This window comes from Bos mutus, chromosome 12, assembly GCF_027580195.1.
Source record: "Bos mutus isolate GX-2022 chromosome 12, NWIPB_WYAK_1.1, whole genome shotgun sequence".
Taxonomy (NCBI): domain Eukaryota; kingdom Metazoa; phylum Chordata; class Mammalia; order Artiodactyla; family Bovidae; genus Bos; species Bos mutus.
Genome location: NC_091628.1, coordinates 18,213,312 through 18,233,946, shown reverse-complemented (window position 1 = coordinate 18,233,946; position 20,635 = coordinate 18,213,312). Strand labels below are relative to the sequence as shown.

The following is a 20,635-nucleotide window of genomic DNA, read 5'->3' as shown; positions in this document are numbered from 1 at the left end:
GGTGTCTAGGGTGAGACACCTTCCGCTATTCGAGAGGGCGCCTGCGGCCTACGTAAGTGGTGCAAACTTCTTGTCTTGAAGTTTTATTGGTCTCCCGCGTAAACCAAGCTACTCAGCTTCTTTTCTCCACTGAATTTTCCTACTGAGCTATCTTCATTCTATTGTTCTCTATATCTCTAATTAGCATATAAATAGTCGCCTAGGCCGTCTCTCCTTCGAATACCCTGGATCAGCTGGGGTTGGTCCCCGGCAGCTATGTATCCTGTTTTTGTTGGCTGTGAATTCCTCAACTGGAGCCCATCTATCCCTTATCTCAAAAATTGTAAGCAGAAGTGTGACTGATTGTAAATTTCCAACCTGGAGCCCATCTATCTCCTACCTCAAAATCTGTGTTAAAAAACCAGTGTAAAAGAAACCAGTTTACTTCATAGGAACAGCTTAACAACATCAGTTACAGCGCATTTCATCAATACCAAAACCCACTTAGGCCCAAAGTCACTGTAGAAAGGTGGAAGAAATTATTGCACATTATAAAGCTGTGAACCTGGCTGCAGTGCAGGAGACCGGGGTTCAGTCCTTGGGTGGGGAAGATCCCCTGGAGAAGGGAATGGCAACCCACCCCAGTATTCTTGCCTGGAGAATCCCATGGACAGAGGAACCTGGCCGGCTGCACTCCATGGGGTTGCAGAGTCGGAAACGACTGAGCGACTAACAGCACACACATAAAGCTGTGATGCATTTTACGAAAATCTACGAAGACCAAGAGAAGTGCAGTGTAATACAAGAAATGACTGCAGATCAATAAACGGAGAGCACGGTTGTTCCAAAGGACCCAACGTAACCTTAACCTACCTACGTCACCGCCTCAGCTCCCATCACCCATTATTTCGGCCTTTGGATTAGAAAGGTACAGGACTTCAGCCCCACAGCAGTGAAGGGAAAGCAGGGAAACCGTGTGTAGAAGTGATCTGAACTCCCTAATGGAGGGACCACCAGTCGAAAAGCCAGCACTGGCTTGGGGAGAGGGACTCTACAAGAGGTTGCCCCAGCATCTTTTGTGCGCCTCATCCTTCCGGGTCAGGCATCTCCGAATTCCCAAGACTTTGGGGACCAGAAGCCTGGAGAAGGTGGGGTGTGTCCACAGGGGAATCCCTGAGAAAAGGGCAGAGGTGCACACAGCGGGGTAACCGGTGCCCAGTACTAGGGGTCCTTTCACAGGCGAGAAAGGGGGCGGGGGCGGGGGCGGCAGGGGGGCAGCGGGGAGGAGGGGCGAGGCGCCATCGCCCGGCCCCCTCCCCTCCCCTCCCCTCGGGTCCGCTCCCCCCTCTTCCCTCCGCGATCGGGCATCCGGGCGCATCCCGCCGAGGCCCGGCTGCTTCTGGGGGAGGCGCCAGCTGGTTGTTGCGCCGGTCCCCCAACCGAGCAGTAACGGCGACCCGGGAGGCCAAGCGGATGTGGTTCGGGCCTGCGTTGAGGTAAGGGCAGAGGGGATGGCGCAGGAAGTCAGGAGGGGGTGCCGGGCTCGAATCCGGCCCCTCGCAGATCCCCACAGCGGGAAGCCACCTCTCCCTGCCCCCCGCTGCCCGACCTCGGGGCGCGGCAGCTGTGAGAGTAGCCCCTGGGGCGAGAGCCCCGCCCGGGGCCGCTTGCTTAGGCGTGTCTGCGCGTGCGCAAGTCCTCCGGCGAGGCCTGGGCGCGGGGCTCGGGGGCGACACTCTTGCCCGGTACTGGGGCTCAGGTGTCGGCGTGCGTGCGCACAGCCGCGGGCGGTGGCACGGCGCGCGGCCCTGGGATCGTACCCCGACCCAGGTCTCAGACCGAGGCGGCGTGAGGTGCGCATGCGTGAGTCACTAGCGGAAGTGGCGCGGCCCCGGGAGGGTCGCGTGTGGCGTCTCGCCAGGGCTCGTCACCCGCCTGGAGGCTTTTTCTCTTTAGGCTAGCGCGGGTGAGGCAACTGCCTCGGGGCTTCGCCTTTCTTTCCCGCTCTCCGCACCTCCTTGAAGCTGCGGTTTTCGTTTCCGTCACTCAATCTTGGGTTCCCGTCCTGTACATCTCTATTTCCCCCAGCTTCCGGGCCCGAACCGGCGCGCTAAACTCACTTTGCCTTCAACATTCGGTCAAGGGATAGTGCAGGAAGTCTGACTAAAAGCTAGGCCAAGCTGTTTGGGAACTGCTTTGGGGGGGTGGGGAGAAATAGCCTTCAGTCTTTATTTTAAGCTGGAAGATACTTGCCCTGGAAGCAGAGATTTTTTGAGACGCTAAAAACTTTCCAAGTGCTCCGCCCAGGTGGAGAAAGAACTTCCTGAGTTGGAAGGCGAGTTCAAAGGGAACTTTTTGCTTTTTGTTCTTTGGGAAATTACATAATATGTCTGAACAGTTCGAGCCCAGGACTGTAACAAAACGCATGTCGAAGAACTGACTGGTACTGCGCTTGGCGACTTAATCTTTGTCAGAGCTGAGTAAAAGGGAGTAGAGTTCTCAAACAGTGCTTTGCCACGAAGATCTTTCCCCCTAACTAGGAAGTGACAGTCACTGTTTGATGTTCACTGAGCCTCCTAGCTTCACACCTTTCTAGTACTACGTTCCTACTTGGCTTTGCACCTTCCGGGGCAGTAGTACCTAGGTCAGTTTCGTGACTCCTGTGGCTGTTCTTGAAATGATTTTTAACAATATTGCTGTGTGCCTTGTAATCTGATATGATGTGCTGATACAGCTGTTTGGAGGCTGGAATAGAAGCATTTACTATCAGAGAATCTGAGTACTCTAGGTGAAATGTAATCTCTTTTCCAGGGCGTTAGGCGATATACACGGTATTAAGTGTGGGTAAAAGCAATAGGGGGCTTCCCAGGTGGCGCTGGTGGTAAAGAACCCATGTGCCAGTGCAGGAGACCTAGGAGACCCTGGTTCTGGGTGGGGAAGGAAAAGGAAATGGCAGTCCACTCCAGGATTCTTGCCTGGAGAATCCCATGGAAGGAGGAGCCTGGCTAGCTACAGTCCATAGGTTCGCAGAGTCTGACAGGACTGAAGGGACTTAGCACCCATGCACGAAGAAGTAATGGATACCACATTCTTGCACACTCCACTCATTCTGCACAGGCCTTACTGTTGTTTCTGGACTTACCAAATCTGCCTCCATCCTCAGCATTTTCTCCATACTCAAAGTTCACTTAACCGTTCTACCCAAATCTGCATGGCACCCAATTAACTGCCATCACTTCAAAGGTGACTACCTCATCTACAAAGGCACTTCTCTCACTCACCATCCCCTTAGGCTTTTTTTTTTTTAATCCTCTATTTGGCTTTGTAGCACCTATCACTGTCTTTTTTTTTTTTTTTTAACATTTATTTATTAGTTTGTCTGCCCTGGGTCTTGGTTGTGGCACTTGGGATCGTCTGTCTTTGTTGCTGCATGTGAGATCTTTAGTTGCAAAATGTAATCTCTTAGTGGAGGCGTGTGAGATGTAGCTCCCTGACAAGGATGGAACATGGACCCCCTTCATTGAAAGCATGGAGTCCTAGCCACTGGACCAGAAGGGAAGTCCCAGTAGATTTTGTTAACTGTGCACATGAAATTGGTATTTAGCTCTAGAATATTTTATACTGAAGCCGCAATGTAAATTCATTCATTCATTCAAAAAACATTTTCTGAGAGACTGGTTTGTATAAGATTGTCTTAGGTGTTTAGAGTAAGTCAGTGAACAAAATAGACAAAGATCTCTTTCCTCTGGAGCTTAAATTCTAGCAGAGAATGATTTAATTATTTATTGTGCTAGAAAATTGTAAGGGCTATAAAAAAATGAAAAAAAGGAGGGCAGAGAAAAGGAAGTGAGAATTTAGATGTGGGTTGCAGTTTTAAACAGCGTGGTTATGCTAAGTCTGAAGGATAGACTGAAGGTGACATTCATGGTGGAGAACTGGTTTTTAGAATTGAATTATCTTTCTGGGAAAACTTTTTTTCCCCACCATTCTCTACTGTGTATTTCATGGGACCCCACAGCATGTCCATTGTGGCTAATGTAACTGTCCTTTGTGATAGGTGAAAAAAAATCTTTTCCAAAAACTTCACAATATTCATGGTTTTACAGTTTAATGCAGCACATCAGATGAAGAGAGTGGGCTCTTGAATGGATAAGATGAACCAAACAAATACTGCAGATGGGTGGAGGAAAAAATGTGTATTCTCTTCACATTTTACTGCACTTTGCAGTTGTTTTCTTTATGTCCCTCTGACTATGGATGACCAGGTGAAGTTGTTTTGTATGAGTAGTCATTGATTTTCTTTATTTGAAACTGTGTTGCAGAGTCACCTGATATGACGTCATGCTTTAAGGTACTAAATTATTGCTCTTAGAGGTTTCTCAATGAACCAGACAAGCCTGGCCAAATTGCAGTACATAATTAAAGGATGCTTAGAGAAAGAGGCTGATAGAGAGGAACAGTTTTAGAAAGTGAAGTGTTTTTCCCTTTGGGTCCTTTACTTAAGTGGATTACAGACACTGTGTTTAAACATCAAAAGCTATTAATCTAGAACTATAAATGTAGAGTACCCAGGGGATTTGCTGATGACTCTAGGAGTTTGTCATATTTAATTTTGGATTTATCACATGGCTAAAGTGAAATTAAAATGCCCCTAGGATGCTGTTACCTTTGAGGTTTACTGAAATTGACTTCCTGTAAATCAGAATTGACCAGGAAAGATTTGAGAATCTCTTTGAAAGGGAGTGGAATTATGGAATGGAATGATCAGGGTTGCAGTGTGACATCAGGGACTCCTGTTCAAAGCTGAACATGGAGGGCTGAATGAGGTTTTGTTTTTTTTTTAATACGTTTGCTTGTTTGTTTTTGGCTGCACAGGTCTTCACTGTTGCGCAGAGGCTATTCTTTGTTACCGTGCTCAGGCTTCTCACGGCCGTGGTTTCTCTTGCTAGGCACACCGGCTTCAGTAGTTGTGATGCACAGGCTGAGTTGCCCCGTGGCGTGTGGGCTCTTCCCGGACCAGGGATCAAACCTGTGTCCACTGCATTGGCAAGTGGATTCTTAACCACTGGGCCACCAGGGCAGCCCTAAATGCGGATATTTACTTAAAAGGAGCAGGTAAACTTCCTTCTCTGAAAGGGATATTCATAGTGTCCTTCAATGGAAGGCTGGTAGGATCCTCCTTGCTTTCATTATTCAGAAGGGACATTTGTCTGATTCACGTGGCGAGCTCATCTTAACATGAAAGTCTCCAGGGAATTTAAGACATAATAGTTTTTTTCAGCATTAATCTGACATTGGAGTGTACTTTTTATATATCTCAGCCTTGCTGATCTAACCTGAACTCATATCTAGTATGTATATGTCCCCATGGAAGACATTTTGAGCTGACATGTACCAGTGGATGATAGTATGTGAGTAAATCATGAATTGTGATCACATTATAATATATTCTGTATTATGCTGAGTGTATTTGACTGAACAGTGTGAATTGCAAATGGAAATGAGCCAAGGCTAAGGGTTGTTGGCCTTGTTGAAGGCCATGTTAAAGTTACATTGTGGGGCAGAGATCTTTAACAGGATGCTTTTTAATAGGCATGTTAAAGGGCTTAAAAAAATTATATTAGATCTATAAGGATCTAAATTTCAAATGGATTTACAAATGTCTCAAGTACCTGTTCATTTTAGCTAGTGTGTGAAAGTAAAAGTGTTAGTTGCTCAGTTGTGTCCGACTCTGGTTCCTCTTTCCATGGTATTCTCCAAGCAAGAATACTGGAGTGGTAGTCATTCCCTTCTCCAGGAGGTCTTCCTGACCCAGAGATCAAACCCAGGTCTCCTGCATTGTGGGCAGATTCTTTACCGTCTTGAGCTGCAATCTAAAAATATTTGTATAGTTAATGTTGATGATTTTTCATATTTGAAAGTGGCACTTTTGCTGTGCTTCTCTGAAAAGATCAATGCTGATGAGCTCGGTAATCTCTTCCAACTAAATGCAACTTTGCTTTGGATTGAAGATCTGCTTCATCAGTCTTTGTGAAATTTGGAAACTGTTTACAGTGAAATCATTAAAATGGCAACTGTGTTTCTGTGTTTCATAAGTCATTTTGCTGTTTATCTTAAACATGTGGCAATACCATTCCCTTTGAAGTTGTGCTTTGGTTTTAGTTGGGCCTTTAGTTTTTCAGTCTTGTCCATCCTGTCTATAATTGACCCACTTTAGTTGGCAGTTTTATAGGAGGGATCTTACTGTCATTGGTTTATGACACCTCATTCAAGTGGAGGTAAGTTATGCCTACCATTCTTTTTGGCAAGGGATAATTGGGATCATGTTTAATTATCTTATATTACATTTATACATTTTTATATTACTTCTAACTTTCAGAAGACGTACCATTTAAGGGCTCAGGTAAGCATGCAGGTGGGCACCATCATTACTCCATTGACATTTACTTGGTCTGGAGCTCATTAACACACTGATTCTGTAAGCTGTATGCTGGTGTCCTAAAAGACATTGGTTTTCCTTCATGCCCTATTTCTTTGATTATAAAAGCATCATCAGCTGTGTTGCCCAGATAGGCAGATTTGTTGAAAAAGCGTTGAGCGTTGTATTGCAAGAAAACTTTTTTATATATTAAGTTTCTCCAGCATAGCTTTAGAGTTGATTTCATACTGTGAAGTTGAATTTTGAAAATGTATGACACTGGGCTTATTCTCAGTCGTGTCCAACTCTTTGTGACCCCCATGGACTTCTCCATGGAATTCTCCAGGCCAGAATACTGGAGTGGGTAGCCTTTCCCTTCTCCAGGGGATCTTCCTGACCCAGGAATCGAACCAGGGTCTCCTGCATTGCCGGCGGATTCTTTACCAACTGAGCTTTGAGGCTTTCTCTGCAAAAAAATAATTTTCTTATTTTTCATTTTTCTTCTGGGATCACTTCTAGAGAACAGGTACCGGCATTTAGGAGCTTCTAATTAACTGCACAATAACAATTCCCATGGAAAATGCATTCTCTGATAGATAGTGTGTCTAGTTTATTAGTGCTTAAGGCCCATGCTTACTACTGGGTTGGGGTAATATTGACACAGGCAGCTATGAGCTGGATATCCTTTTGCTCCATGTTATTTTTATTTTTTTACATATTTGCTTTCAATTTAGTGCCTCCTGCAGGCACTAAATCAATATCTGTTGAATGAATTAGGCAAATGAATGTCCATTTATCAGTTTAATTAATTAGGTCAGAGGTATTATCAAGTAATATGACACATTGCCATATTAACAAACACTGAATAATACTGATTACCAGTAATAACATGTAGAGATTGCTTATTATATGCTTTGTACAGAAAAATGAATTATTTGATCTGTTCTTCAAGAGGATTAGGAATGAGTATGTTTATTGTGTTCAGTTACTGAAAGACTGTCGTCCTGTCCACTGATCTTTAACTGTGTTATTATTAAAAGTACAGATAAAACTCTCAAAATACAGTATGTACAGAAAGGAGTTATCTGTCCCAAACAGGGATAGTTTAGAAATAAATTATTGAACTATACAAGTTTAAGAGAAACAGCCAAAGTAGGAAATGTCATGCAAAAGATTACCTAAGTTGATATATATTTGGTTTTGGAAGTTACTCTTATGGGAATTCGCTGGTGGTCTAGCGGTTAGGACTCTGTGCTTCCACTGCAGGGGCCACAGGTTCGATTCCTGGTCAGGGAGCTAAGACCCCACATGCCATGTGGTGTGGCGGAAAAAACGAAAATTACTCTTAAAAAACTTGGAACATTGGCTCTTGAGTGTCTTGTTTGGAACCTCTGAAGGCAGATGTCAGTAGCAGGAGCTTCTGGCTGGAAAAGGTACTTATTCTTCTATTTCTTTTTATATTGCAAGGCAAAATATCAGTATGTTAAAATTCCATAATAACATTGTTCTTTCATTACATTTCAACAAAATGAGGAAATGCATAAGAAACTATTTTTCAAAGCACAAGGCACTTTTTAATTTGAGTAATTCAGTAAATACATGAGCCAAGTTATGTATCCCAAAATACACATAAGGAGAAAACAGTAAAGCAGCATATATTGTGGGTATCATATGGGATGATCTTTTGCCATGACACTGTCACTGTGAAGAAGAGTTTCCCGGTGCAAATGCCAGCCTCTGCCCTGGGGCTCCCTCCTGTTCAGAAACGGGGGAAATTTGCAAGCAGAGTGAGAGCAGAAGTAAAATCACGTTGTAATGCACTTTTTTCCTATTTCAGATCCTTCTTCCCTGGCGTTTTAAGATACTCTCCTTTTTCTATGTTATTGAGTTAATATCTTCCTGTGCTGTTGGTAGAATTTTATCTTATGATGAAAGAAATTGTGGTTTATGAATTGTCAGTATCAAGCCTTCATTGAATTCCTATGTTCATGGTAAAGACAGTATTAGAGTGGTTTATTCTGATTCTGCAATTTTGTTTTCCTTACTGTTGGGTAACTGTATCCTTCCTTCATACTCCGATGATTAACTTAAGCTTAAAATCTTGAAGATTTTCTTGTCAATTGGAAAAACCAAATTACACTAATTCATTGATAGAATTACGTGGCAAATTTTGCCTTTGGCATTACCTCTGGTCTGAACTTTGTTATGAAAACATTTCCATCAAAGTCCAGCCATGGGTATGTCAATATCCATTACACATTAAAATAGTATTGTTTTCTGCATGTTTAAAACTTTATCAAATAGTGTATCATATGCATTATTCTATGACAGTGATTTTTGATCAGAATTGTTTTGGAGACTAATCTGTGTTGATTCTAGATAATTTAATTGTTGTGCAGTATGTACAATTTGTAAATTTTGTTGATGGAGCCTGTTGATCAGTTCTATGCACTATTTCTAATGTTTTCCTATTGCAAACAATTTTGTATATGCTCTAGAATTTCATCTAGCCTAATGTTTTCCAGGACGTGACTTGTTAATGATCTTGAAGTTATCTTAGTGGGCTGAAACCAACATTGTAAAATTAAATAGAAAAGGATAAATTAGGGTAGGAGTAGAACTGTTGTCCAGTCGCTGAGTTGTATCCGACTCTTTGTGACCCTGTGAACTGTAGCATGCCAGACTTCCCTGTCCTTTACTATCTCCTGGAGCCCTTCACTATCTCCCGGGTAGAATAGAATAATGTAAAATAGAAAAAAATAGGAAAGAGGATATCCCTTAGTATCTCATGTAGCAAGGGTAAGAATTATTTTGTGAAACTTTTGTTTCAGGTACAGATATGTATCAAAAAAGCTTGAAAGATACTGTTCTGGTCTAAATATTGTTGCTGCTGCTGTCGCTTCAGTCGTGTCCGACTCTGTGCAACCCCATAGATGGCAGCCCACCAGGCTTCCCTGTCCCTGGGATTCTCCAGGCAAGAACACTGGAGTGGGTTGCCATTTCCTTCTCCAATGCATGAAAGTAAAAAGTGAAAGTCGTGTTGGACTCTTAGCGACCCCATGGACTGCAGCCCACCGGGCTCCTCCGTCCATGGATTCTCCAGGCAAGAGTACTGGAGTGGGGTGCCATTGCCTTCTCCGCTAAATATTGTTAAGTTGCTCTAAAAGTAATTGTACCAGTTTACATTCCTTCCAGTAATATGAGTAAAATGTGCCTTTTGATCTTTATCCTCACTAACACTGTGTATTATCCCCTTTAATTTTGCAGATCTGATTGGTGAGTTCTATCTCATTGTGATTACATTTCCATGATACATTCTGTGGATATGTTTGTTAATTTCTTCTTCTGTGCCTTGCCTCTGTCCTTTTCCCATTTCTAAATTGGATTGTTTGTCTTTCTTTTTCTGCTTTTGGGTATTCTTTATATATTATGGATACAAATTATTTGCCAGCTATCAGTTATATATGTTGAAAATATGTTTTACAACTCTGTGGCATGTTTTTCCTTTTGTTCATTTTGTCTTTTATAATGCCAAAGGTTTAAGCGTTAGTGTGGTAAAATTTACCAGTCTTTTCTTCGTGGTTTGTGCTTTTGTGTCTCAGTTAAGAAATCCTTCCCTGCCCTAAGATCGTAAAGATATTTTCTATACCTTCTTCCAAAATTTGAAAAGTTTGCTTTTTTCCTTTTCCAGATGGTTTCCCTTGCACTTTCTGTGTTGAAATACTGTAGATTAAACCTTAAGTGTCTTTTGGTAAGTTTCAGTGTCCATATTGTTGAGGCCTTGTCCCCAAACTTATAATATCTGAAAGTTATATTTTATAATATTAATTCTTTTTATAATTGAGCACCTCAATTGCTGACTTTCTAATAGTAAATTTAACTGATACGATTTTTAAACTATATTTTTCTCAGATAAATACTGGCTTTTTGAAGCCAGTGGTATGTTCTATGCAAGATGGTATGTTCCTTTTCTTTTCTATTTTTCTGTAATAGAATTTATTTATGTATTTCTGTTTTCAGTCACATTAACCTTACTCTAGAATACAACTTCACAAAAATCTAGAAGGAAGGGGATTAAAGATGACTGAATACTGGGCTCCAGAAATTTAAAACAATCAGATACAAACATTTTTGGAGGGAATATTCCCAACCAGTCAGTACAAAATGAAACCATCTGTAATGTACACAAGAAAACTTAAAATATCCCTGCAGTACAGGGGAAAGTCCCAAGATCGAGGGCATTGAAATGAATCCTGGCTCCAACCCTGCCTGGCTGGTGACTGTTGGTCAAAGTATTGAAATATGTCTGTTAAACAGAGGCAATGATGATATCTGTTTCTTTTGGCTATTATAAAGATTAAATGAGATAAGGCACTTAGTGTTTGGCAATAGTTTGGGTAACTATTTATTTTAACTATTATTATTGTTCCTGTTATTTAGAATTCATATTTATCCCATCATTGATGTGGTATTCTATATGTGTATTAATGAATTTTAAGATGTATATGTTGATATATTACTATAACATTGTTATTAATAATAGCTAGGTGAAATCAAATAGATAACAAGATGAGATGATTATAATCTGCACATATATTCCACAAACTATATTCTTCAAGTAGTGTAAACTGGGGAAGCTAGTTTTCTCTATTATATTTATATCACATCGGAATAATGTTAAAAAACCAACCAGGGAATTCCCTGGTGGTCCAGTGGTTGCGACTCCACACACTGCCTTGGGTGTGCGTCCAATCCCTGATTAGAGAACTAAGATGCTGTAATATGCAACAAGACCAGAAAAAAGAAAAACAAAACCCATTTTCCACAGTGCTACAGATTTTGACTTTTTTTTCATAGTACTGCATAATAGTAATTAATTGTGAACCATTTTTAAATCTTCAAAGGCATTCTGACAAAAATGAAGTTAATATTATATTTAGTGTTAATTGAATCTTACTGAATGTGATTTCTTTGAGTATGGTAATTTTCATCTGCCATACATGTAATTATGTCTTAACCTGATTAGTCAAATAAATGGAATGGCCTGTTTTACACCATTCCAATTTTTAAAGAGTTAAGATAGTTGCAATTAATCAAAGACACTGAGAAGAGCTATTTTTTTGTTTCCTTGAGCACCCAGGATATGCTGGTATTTAAAATTTTCTATTAGCTGATACAGAGTACTTTCCAGGATACATTGTTAGGTGAAAAAAATAGATTGCAAAAGAGTATGTGAAGTATGCTATTTTTTGTATAAGGAGGAATTGGGAAATAAAAACACATAAATATATATACTTATTTTGCAAAAAGAAACAGAAGCAAACCAGAAACCAGTGAAATTAGTTATCTACAGTGGTGGAGGGATGTGGTGGGGAAACAAAACAAACCCCAGGATTACTGTGGCGTGATCTCAGCATATTAGCAGGATTTCCTTCTACTAGGAACAAAGGTGTCCTGAAGTCCAGCAAGAGGCAGTCAGTTCTCTAATTAGATCTGGTTTCTTTCTCTTGTTTCTTTTTTTTGCCTTTGAATTCCCTTCCTCTGCTCTTCTCCTTTGTCTTCTCTTCCCTCACCTATCTTTTTATCTTTTATTCCAATAAACTGGGGGCAGCTATGGAAAAGATCTTTCCAGTTAGGATGAGGCAAAAAGAGAAGAAACTCCAGTATAGACTGTCTGCAGTCAACAAAAGGGTGTATTCAAAAGATGCTTTCAACAAATATCTTATGTTTTCCTCTGAGCCGTGTGTTGTGGTGGTAATAGCAGTGACTGGGTCATGATCCCCTCCCTTTTTTTCTATTTTGTTATAACTTACCTATTTATCTTCGGCTGTGCTGGATCTCCGTTGCTGCGCAGTCTTTTCTCTAGTTGCAGAGAGCAGGGGCTACTCTCTAGTTACAGTGTGTGGGCTCATGGTCCCCTCTCGGAAGGAGCTTGCAGATTAATAGAGAAGATAGATGATATAGGAATAACTGCCACATGAAATGATTTTTTCCATATTGGCAGCCAGATCAAATTTTATAAATTTATAAGTGAGGAAAGTCTAAGTGATCCTTTTCTCAACAAGTGTATTTTTTCCAAACATGAGAAGTAATGATTTGTATTATTGCCATAGTTTGAGTAACTGTTATTCTGAAGGTATCATTTATTATTCTGTATATGCTAAGAGACCTTTTTACAGCTGAAGAAAACATAATTTTACCAGTATCCTCAAGTGAATATAAAACATCGATAAGTACACTTTTAAGAGTTACTCTTATTTTGATGATTGCTTTTATCTATTGCTAGGCTCTAACTGCTTGTAGGTAACAAACTTCAAGAAAGATGTTCCGATGTTAGCACTTGAATTCTGGGTTTTATCTGAGTAAATAGAAGCCAACCTAGTAAATCAGAGTGTCAACATTGTTTGACATGATTATATTAAATTGCTTTTAGGGGGAGAGAGAATATTTATTCCTATTTATTTTTAGTGATAATTGTGTAACAGTTTAACCAGATCCCAGACATCCTGCATATTTTGTGACAGGGCTGCTTCTGCTGTTACTTGTATGTGGTAGAAGGTAGTAATTGTGGAGACAGTTAATTAAGGCAAAAACATTCAGTGCAATGGCTACATGCTTGGCGGCTGTTTTATCAGATTTTTTGTTAAGGTCTAAGGTAACACAGTCACATTTGTTCATTCATCCTTTTGTCCTTTTCATTCATTCATTTTTTTTCCCCACTTAGCAAATCATATATTCTTCAGTGAAGCTGAGAATTGATAAGTCTGCTCTTCACAGAGATTTGGAACTTTCCAGTCCCAGAGGAAGTTTGACCAAGGTCCAAAATTTATTTTTTCTTATCTCTAGGAAGTAAACTCTGAAATGAAAATTTTCTACTCATTCCCTAGTAGATGTTTATCTTCTACTAGGGAATATACGTTTATCCTGGGATTATTTTACATACCTCTGCTGAAGGATTCTCATCAGAGAACAACAGTTAAAACATTTTTATGTTTTATAGCTGTTAACGCCCATGCCCCAAACTTAATTCCCTTCACTATATTTGAAACTTAGCTTCTTTTCTCTGTTAACTAGAAAAGTGAAAAGTGAAAGTCACTCCATCGTGTTTGACTCTGCGACCCCATGGCTTTATAGTCGATGAAACTCTGCAGGCCAGAATACTGGAGTGGGTAGCCTTTCCCTTCTCCAGGGGGATCTTCCCAACCTAGGGATTGAACCCAGGTCTCCCACGTTGCAGGCGGATTCTTTACCAGCTGAGCCACAGGGGAAGCCCAAGAATACTGGAGTGGGTAGCCTATCCCTTCTCCAGCAGATCTTCCTGACCCAGGAATCGAACCGGGGTCTCCTGCATTGCAGGCGGATTCTTTACTAACTGAACTATCAGGGAAGCATTAATTAGAAGTAAAGTAATTTTAACCTATCCAGTTTCACTCGACACATGGTATCCTGATTTTACTACATACTTTTTCCTCAGGGACTACACAGAACCATGGAGGACTATGTGGAAGATGAACTTTTCCTTCTCTATGCTCTCTATGGAAAAAGTGGCAAGGTTAGAAAAATCATGCCCGTGGAGCATGTATTTTCTGTCATGTAAAAGAAACTTTGTCAAACATCTGTTGGTCATTCAATAGGAAGATCAGTGAGATAGTGTCTTTCTTTGCGGGGCTCACAGTGTAGTGGCTAAGATGCTGGCAGCTCACTGTTGTGGATGTGCAGAATGCCTGGGGGCCAGCAGGGAATGTGGGGATTGTCCGAGGGTTAGAGGAGGGGTTCCCAGAGGTGGTGACGTTTGAGCTGGATGAGGAGGAGGCCACCCCTACTTCCACAGATAATGCTGTTTAGTCTCTCAGTTGAGTCCAACTGTTTATAACCCCATGGACTGTAGCCCACCAGGCTCCTCTGTCCATGGGATTCTCCAGGCAAGTTCTCCTGGAGTGGGTTGCCATGTCCTTCCTTAGGGGATCTTTCTGACACAGGGATGGAACTCGCATCTCCTGCATTGGCTGGTAAATTCTTATACTGCTGAATCACCAGGGAAGCCCTCCACAGATAATGCTGTCCTACAGAAGGGTCTGGGTTGAACAATGTTTGCTCCACTGCCAGAGATTAAAAAAATAATAATAAATTCAAAATAGTTAATCTTGGATGACACATCCTTAATTCATTGCAGATATTCTTTATTTCATTTCTGTCACATCCAAACATTACAGTCAACCAGCTTAACTCTGGTCAGTGTCCCAACTGACGTTGAAAGTTTCACATCTTTCAGCAGGCACATCCATCTCCATCTTGTGTTGATTTTATTAAATTTATGAAACATCTTTTCAGTGTTAACAGCTTAATGTTAACTGCCACCGTTAACTTTCATTTTTCTGTTTTCCACTTTTTAGAAAATATAGTCAAAATGCTGTAAAAGATGTAAATCATTATAACAGCCGGCACAGTGTACAAGACAGCACTGTGGACCACAGACAGCAGCCCGAGCTGTGGTCCTGCTGTGCGCTGAGTTGAAGTGCTTGTTTATGAGCTTCTGTAGGAGAGTAGCTTGAAAAGCAGTCTGTAGAACCTGAAAGTCTTACAGAATATTCATAGAAGATTTCTTTGTTGTTTTCTGGGAACAGATTTGGTGAAATAACAGGCTCACAGCATTAGCAACGAAATTACTTTATTACATGGTGTTATGCTGCCAGGAAATCCTTAAAGGGTGAGGTATCTGCTGTTGTTTTTGAAGGTTTTTTTTTTTTTTTTTTTTTGACTATGCATGCCTGCTATGTAATCTTAATTCTGTTTTTATATGCTGTATTGTAAAATTGCATTGTGGCAACTTAATAATTGTCCATAGTTAAGTATCATAATTCGCTTGTTCTTTGTATGCATGCAGGAGCAGAGTTAATACGGAGAGCACACACTCAAAGGAATAATAAAATGCATTTTGGTATCTAACTTTATGGAGATGTATTTCCTTAATTATGTTCTCCTTGAGCTAATATTAAAATCTCACTACTTTGCCTTTCCAAACAGATGCCCGTGAAAGATGAGAGAGGTGACCTGGATGTGAGCAAAGTAGTGAAGGTGAGCTGGCTTAGGGTTAATTCTCAGCTGTGTTGGTGAGTTGTGTGGGAAAAGGAGGGTCCAGGCCAGGATGCAGATTCCGGGGACAGGATCTTAATGATGTAAATGTCAAGCTTTCATGCCCTCATAGTGTATTTTTCCCCTACAGATTTTTTTAATTGCCCACTCTTGGCTCCTGCTCAGCCAATCCCTAACTTAACAGTTGGATCCAGAGGTGGTTGGGTGCCTTCTGCAGAGATGCCTGCTGTCATGCAGGTTGGCCATGGTGTGATTGAGGCTCCTAAAGTGTGTGTATCCTTACGTACACTCTTACTATATACAGTGTATGCGTGCATAGGTGCTAGGTCACTTTAGTTGTGTCCGACTCTGTGTGACCCTATGGGCTGCAGCCTGAAGTATGTGTGTGTATGTATATATATACACACACAGGGTATGGACTGGAAGAAACACAAACTGGAATCAAGATTGCTGGGAGAAATATCAATAACCTCAGATATGCAGATGACACCACCCTTATGGCAGAAAGTGAAGAGGAACTCAAAAGCCTCTTGATGAAAGTGAAAGTAGAGAGTGAAAAAGTTGGCTTAAAGCTCAATATTCAGAAAACGAAGATCATGGCATCTGGTCCCACCACTTCATGGGAAATAGATGGGGAAACAGTGGAAACAGTGTCAGACTTTATTTTTCTGGGCTCCAAAATCACTACAGATGGTGACTGCAGCCATGAAATTAAAAGACGCTAACTCCTTGGAAGGAAAGTTATGACCAACCTAGATAGCATATTGAAAAGCAGAGACATTACTTTGCCAACAAAGGTTCGTCTAGTCAAGGCTATGGTTTTTCCTGTGGTCATGTATGGATGTGAGAGTTGGACTGTGAAGAAGGCTGAGCACCGAAGAATTGATGCTTTTAAAGTGTGGTGTTGGAGAAGACTCTTGAGAGTCCCTTGGACTGCAAGGAGATCAGCCCTGGGATTTCTTTGGAAGGAATGATGCTAAAGCTGAAACTCCAGTACTTTGGCCACCTCATGCGAAGAGTTGACTCATTGGAAAAGACTCTGATGCTGGGAGGGATTGGGGGCAGGAGGAGAAGGGGACGACAGAGGATGAGATGGCTGGATGGCATCACTGACTCGATGGACATGAGTCTGAGTGAACTCCAGGAGTTGGTGATGGACAGGGAGGCCTGGCGTGCTGCGATTCATGGGGTCACAAAGAGTCGGACACGACTGAGCGACTGATCTGATCTGATCTGATGTAACTATATATGCTCATGATTATGCCAGACAGAAGAATGTATTTTTCTTCAAAGAACAAAGATGCTCAATTCCTTGAGAGTGATGTTAAACATTTACTTCAGAAAAGAATATTTAAAAAGTGCATTTTATAAATGAAATCATCAGTTTTCTATGAAAAAGTTTCCCCACAGAATTAGAAAAAAATGAATTTTGATGACTCACCTCCAGCAACCAGCCTTCTGGCAGAGATTTAAAAAGCAATATTCACACTTGTGTTGTATTTAGGTTATATTGTAATTATTTGTTGTCTATTAAGTTGTGAGCTCCATGAAGGCAATAACTACGTATTTTTGTCTTGGTATCTGATACTTGGTAAATGTTCATCGATACCATCAGACCCAGTGTTCTCTCACCCAGTAGCCTTCTTTACCAAATGTACCACTGCAGGTGATGTCACAGATCCACACACCGGAATCCCACTGGTCAGTAGAGTTATGGATTGGGTACCATAGATTTTGTAGAAGTGGGCCAGGAGGAAAGCTCAGAACTAATGATTTGTAGATAAGTGTTAAGGAGCTGGCTAGATTGACAGCCAGATTCTAGGCTTCTAGTTCAGTTCAGTTCAGTCGCTCAGTCGTGTCCAGCTCTTTGCGACCCCATGAACCACAGCACGCCAGGCCTCCCTTTCCATTACCAACTCCCGGAGTCTACCCAAACCCATGTCCATTGAGTCGGTGATGCCATCCAACCATCTCATCCTCTGTCGTCCCCTTCTCCTCCTGTCCTCAATCTTTCGCAGCATCAGGGTCTTTTCAAATGAGTCAGCTCTTCGCATCAGGTGGCCAAAGTATTGGAGTTTCAGCTTCAACATCAGTCCTTCCAATGAACACCCAGGACTGATCCTTTAGGATGGATTGGTTGTATCTCCTTACAGTCCAAGGGACTCTCAAGAGTCTTCTCCAACACCACAGTTCAAAGGCATCAATTCTTCAGTGCTCGGCTTTCTTTATAGTCCAACTCTCACATCCATACATGACTACTGGAAAAACCATAGCCTTGACTAGATGGACCTTTGTTGGCAAAGTAATGTCTCTGCTTTTTAATATGCTGTCTAGGCATCTAAGAAACCACTTGATTTTGTAGCAATCAAAATCCAAAAATCTGCTTGAAAGGAAAAAATGAGGTAGCAGTCAATCACTGTATACTACTTATGTTCTTGTTGTATGTCACTGTCTGTCCTGTTCTTGGAAAGACAACCTGTGGTGGGCATTGCCTTGTTCACTAAAGACTTCCTGAGCACAACAGCCCAGACCCTACAAGTGTGAGCAAACACTGGGTCTGCCAGGAGTGTCACTTTGTATGTGAACTTTTTACTCAGCCACACATGATGTGTGGAAAGAAATCTGGTCCATCCGCTCAGAAGCTAGTGATGTGGAAGATTTCTTAGTCCCTCTGACCCTCAGGCTCCTCCCAGGTAAAATGAGGACAGCGCTGTGTGTGTCCTTCACTTGTGAAGATGAGGAGTATCAAGAATATGTAAGAACCCCTTTAACTAGCACATTAGCGTGTCTCCATGAAATATTTCATGCCATATCCCAAACATTGTTCTTTCTGAAAATTAAAGACTTAAAAAGGAAAAAACATTAAAATGGAGGAAGTTAAGAGGAGGCTCATAGTAAATAAGATTCCGTCCTAGTATAATGAGGTGGGTAATTTAGAAGCTTAGATTCAAAGCTGACATAACAAGGTTCTGTCATTAGCACCACAGGGCCCCCAAAGATAATAGGAGACATCACTGTCCGGACAGGATCTTGCAGTTTGAGTGGCATAGTGGGGAGCAGTGGCCAGATTTGGCACTAGGGGAGGCTCTGCTGCTCGTGAGAGTGATGCTGCTGGCATTGACAAACTGCTTCCCCTCTGTGTTGGTTTCTTCACATTAGTTTCCGCCCTGACAAAGCACCACAATTCAGGTGGTTTAAAACAGCAGAAGTCTATTCTCTGACAGTTCTGGGGGCTTGAAGTCTGAAATCATGGTGTCGGCAGGACCACGCTCTCTGAAGTCTCAAGGGAAGAAGTCCTCCCGCCTCCTCCCCCTTCTGCTGGCTCCTGGCACTCCTTGGTGTTCCAGGACTGTAGCTGTCCCACTCTGGTCTCTGCCTCTGTCTTCACATGGCCTTCTTCACTGTGTGTCTTCACACAGCTCACTATATGTGTCAACTTTGAGTGGGCCCCTCGTGCCCAGGTTAAACATCATCTCTGGGTGTGTCTGTGAGGGTGTTTCCAGATGAGAATAGCACTTGAATTGGCAGACTTAGTAAATGGGTTGCCCTTCTCAGTGTAGGCGAGTTTCCTCCAGTGTGTTGAGAACCTGAATGGAACAGAAGGCAGAGGAAGGAAGAATTCATCCTTTTTTCCCTGCCTCACTGATTTATCTGGGAGATCTCATTTCATCCTCTGCCCTCAGGCTGGGGTTTACATCATGGTCTCCCCTGGTTCTCAGGCTTTTGGACTTAGATTGAATTATGTCATCAGCTTTCCTGGGTCTTCAGTTTGCAAATGCAGATGTAGGACTTCTGCACCTCCATAATCTTGTGAGCCAAGTCCTTATAATAAATAAGTTAATTTCCCCTGACTCCTTTAGCTAGTCTGATCTTCTCTCTACTAGAACATATATCTGGTAAGATGGACTTAATATCTGATGGAAAAGACAGGCCTTAGAAAATTCTTTATTCCTTTAAAGGTAGAGTATGGTGATTATTGGGGCTTCCTGGGTGGCTCAGCTGGTAAAGAATCCTCCTGCAATGCAGGAGACCCTCGTTCGATTCCTGGATCAGGAAGTTCCCCTGGAGAAGGGATAGGCTACCCACTCCAGTATTCTTGGGCTTCCCTGGTGACTCAGACAGTAAAGAATCTGCCTGCAATGAGGGAGACTGGGTTTGATCCCTGGGTTAGGAAAATCTCTTGGAGGAGGGCCTGGCAACCCACTCCAGTATTCTTGCCTGGGGAATCCCCATGGACAGAGAAGCCTGGTGGGCTATAGTCCATAGGGTTGCAAAGAGTCAGACGTGATTGAGCGACTAAGCACAGCATAGGACATGGTGATTATTGAGGGAAATGCCATTTGATAGCCCTGTTGGCCATTATGTAATTTTACTGTAATCTTAAGCATTTTTGGAAGTTGAAAAGTGTGTAAGTGTATATATTTCCAGTATAACAAGTAGAGAAGGACATGACAACCCACTCCAGTATTCTTGCCTGGAGAATTCCATGGACAGAGGAGCCTGGAGGACCACAGTCCATGGGCTCACACAGTGTCGGACATGACTGAAATGACTTACCACATAGCAAATATGTAAAAGCTCTCTTTAAGGAAGCTTCATCATGTCCACATTGAATGCTCTTATGGGAGTGTGGCTGCTTGTAACCTTAATGGGTGCTGTGCTGGGTTTGATTTTATCCCCCCCAAATTCATATGCTAAAATCCTAACCCTCAAAGGTAATGGTTTTAATATTAGAAGGTGAGGCCTTTAGAAGTTGCTTAAGTCATGAGGGGCGAAACCTCATGAATGGAATCAGTGCTTTATAAAAGGGGCTCCAGAGAGACCCCCAGTCCCTTCCACCACATGGGGACATAGAATACACGGGCTCTGAACTAGGAAGGGCACTTTGATCAGAACACAGTCATGCCGGTGCCTTGATCTTGGACTTCCCAGTCTCCAGAACAGTAAAATACAAATTTTTGTTGTTTATAAGCCACTCGTTCTATGATATTTTGGTTTAGCAGCCCAAAGGAACTAAGACACCTCATTATTCTGGAAGGTGACCTTATTTGGAAATGGGGTCACTGCATATGTAAATCATTTAGTTAAGAGGAGGTCACGAGGGTGACCCAACCCAGTATGACTGGTGTCTTTATAAAAGGAGGG

At 42.0% G+C, this 20,635-nt stretch overlaps 1 protein-coding gene across 11 annotated transcripts in view; it reads left to right on the top strand.

Moving 5' to 3' along the window:
• The first annotated feature begins 1,316 nt into the window (after positions 1-1,316).
• Positions 1,317-20,635, top strand: part of RCBTB2 (RCC1 and BTB domain containing protein 2) — a 43,484-nt gene continuing 24,165 nt past the window's right edge. The window contains exons 1-4 of one of the 11 annotated variants that reach the window (XM_070380306.1): positions 1,317-1,475; positions 13,122-13,214; positions 13,872-13,949; positions 15,422-15,472. In XM_070380306.1, coding sequence (XP_070236407.1) covers positions 13,887-13,949; positions 15,422-15,472 — 114 coding nt within the window. In that variant the 5' untranslated portion in view covers positions 1,317-1,475; positions 13,122-13,214; positions 13,872-13,886. Of the gene's footprint in view, positions 1,476-1,677; positions 1,833-10,132; positions 10,149-13,121; positions 13,215-13,871; positions 13,950-15,021; positions 15,105-15,421; positions 15,473-20,635 lie in introns of those variants that run through there. The other 10 variants (XM_070380302.1, XM_070380305.1, XM_070380307.1 and 7 more) reach the window with 10 other exon arrangements.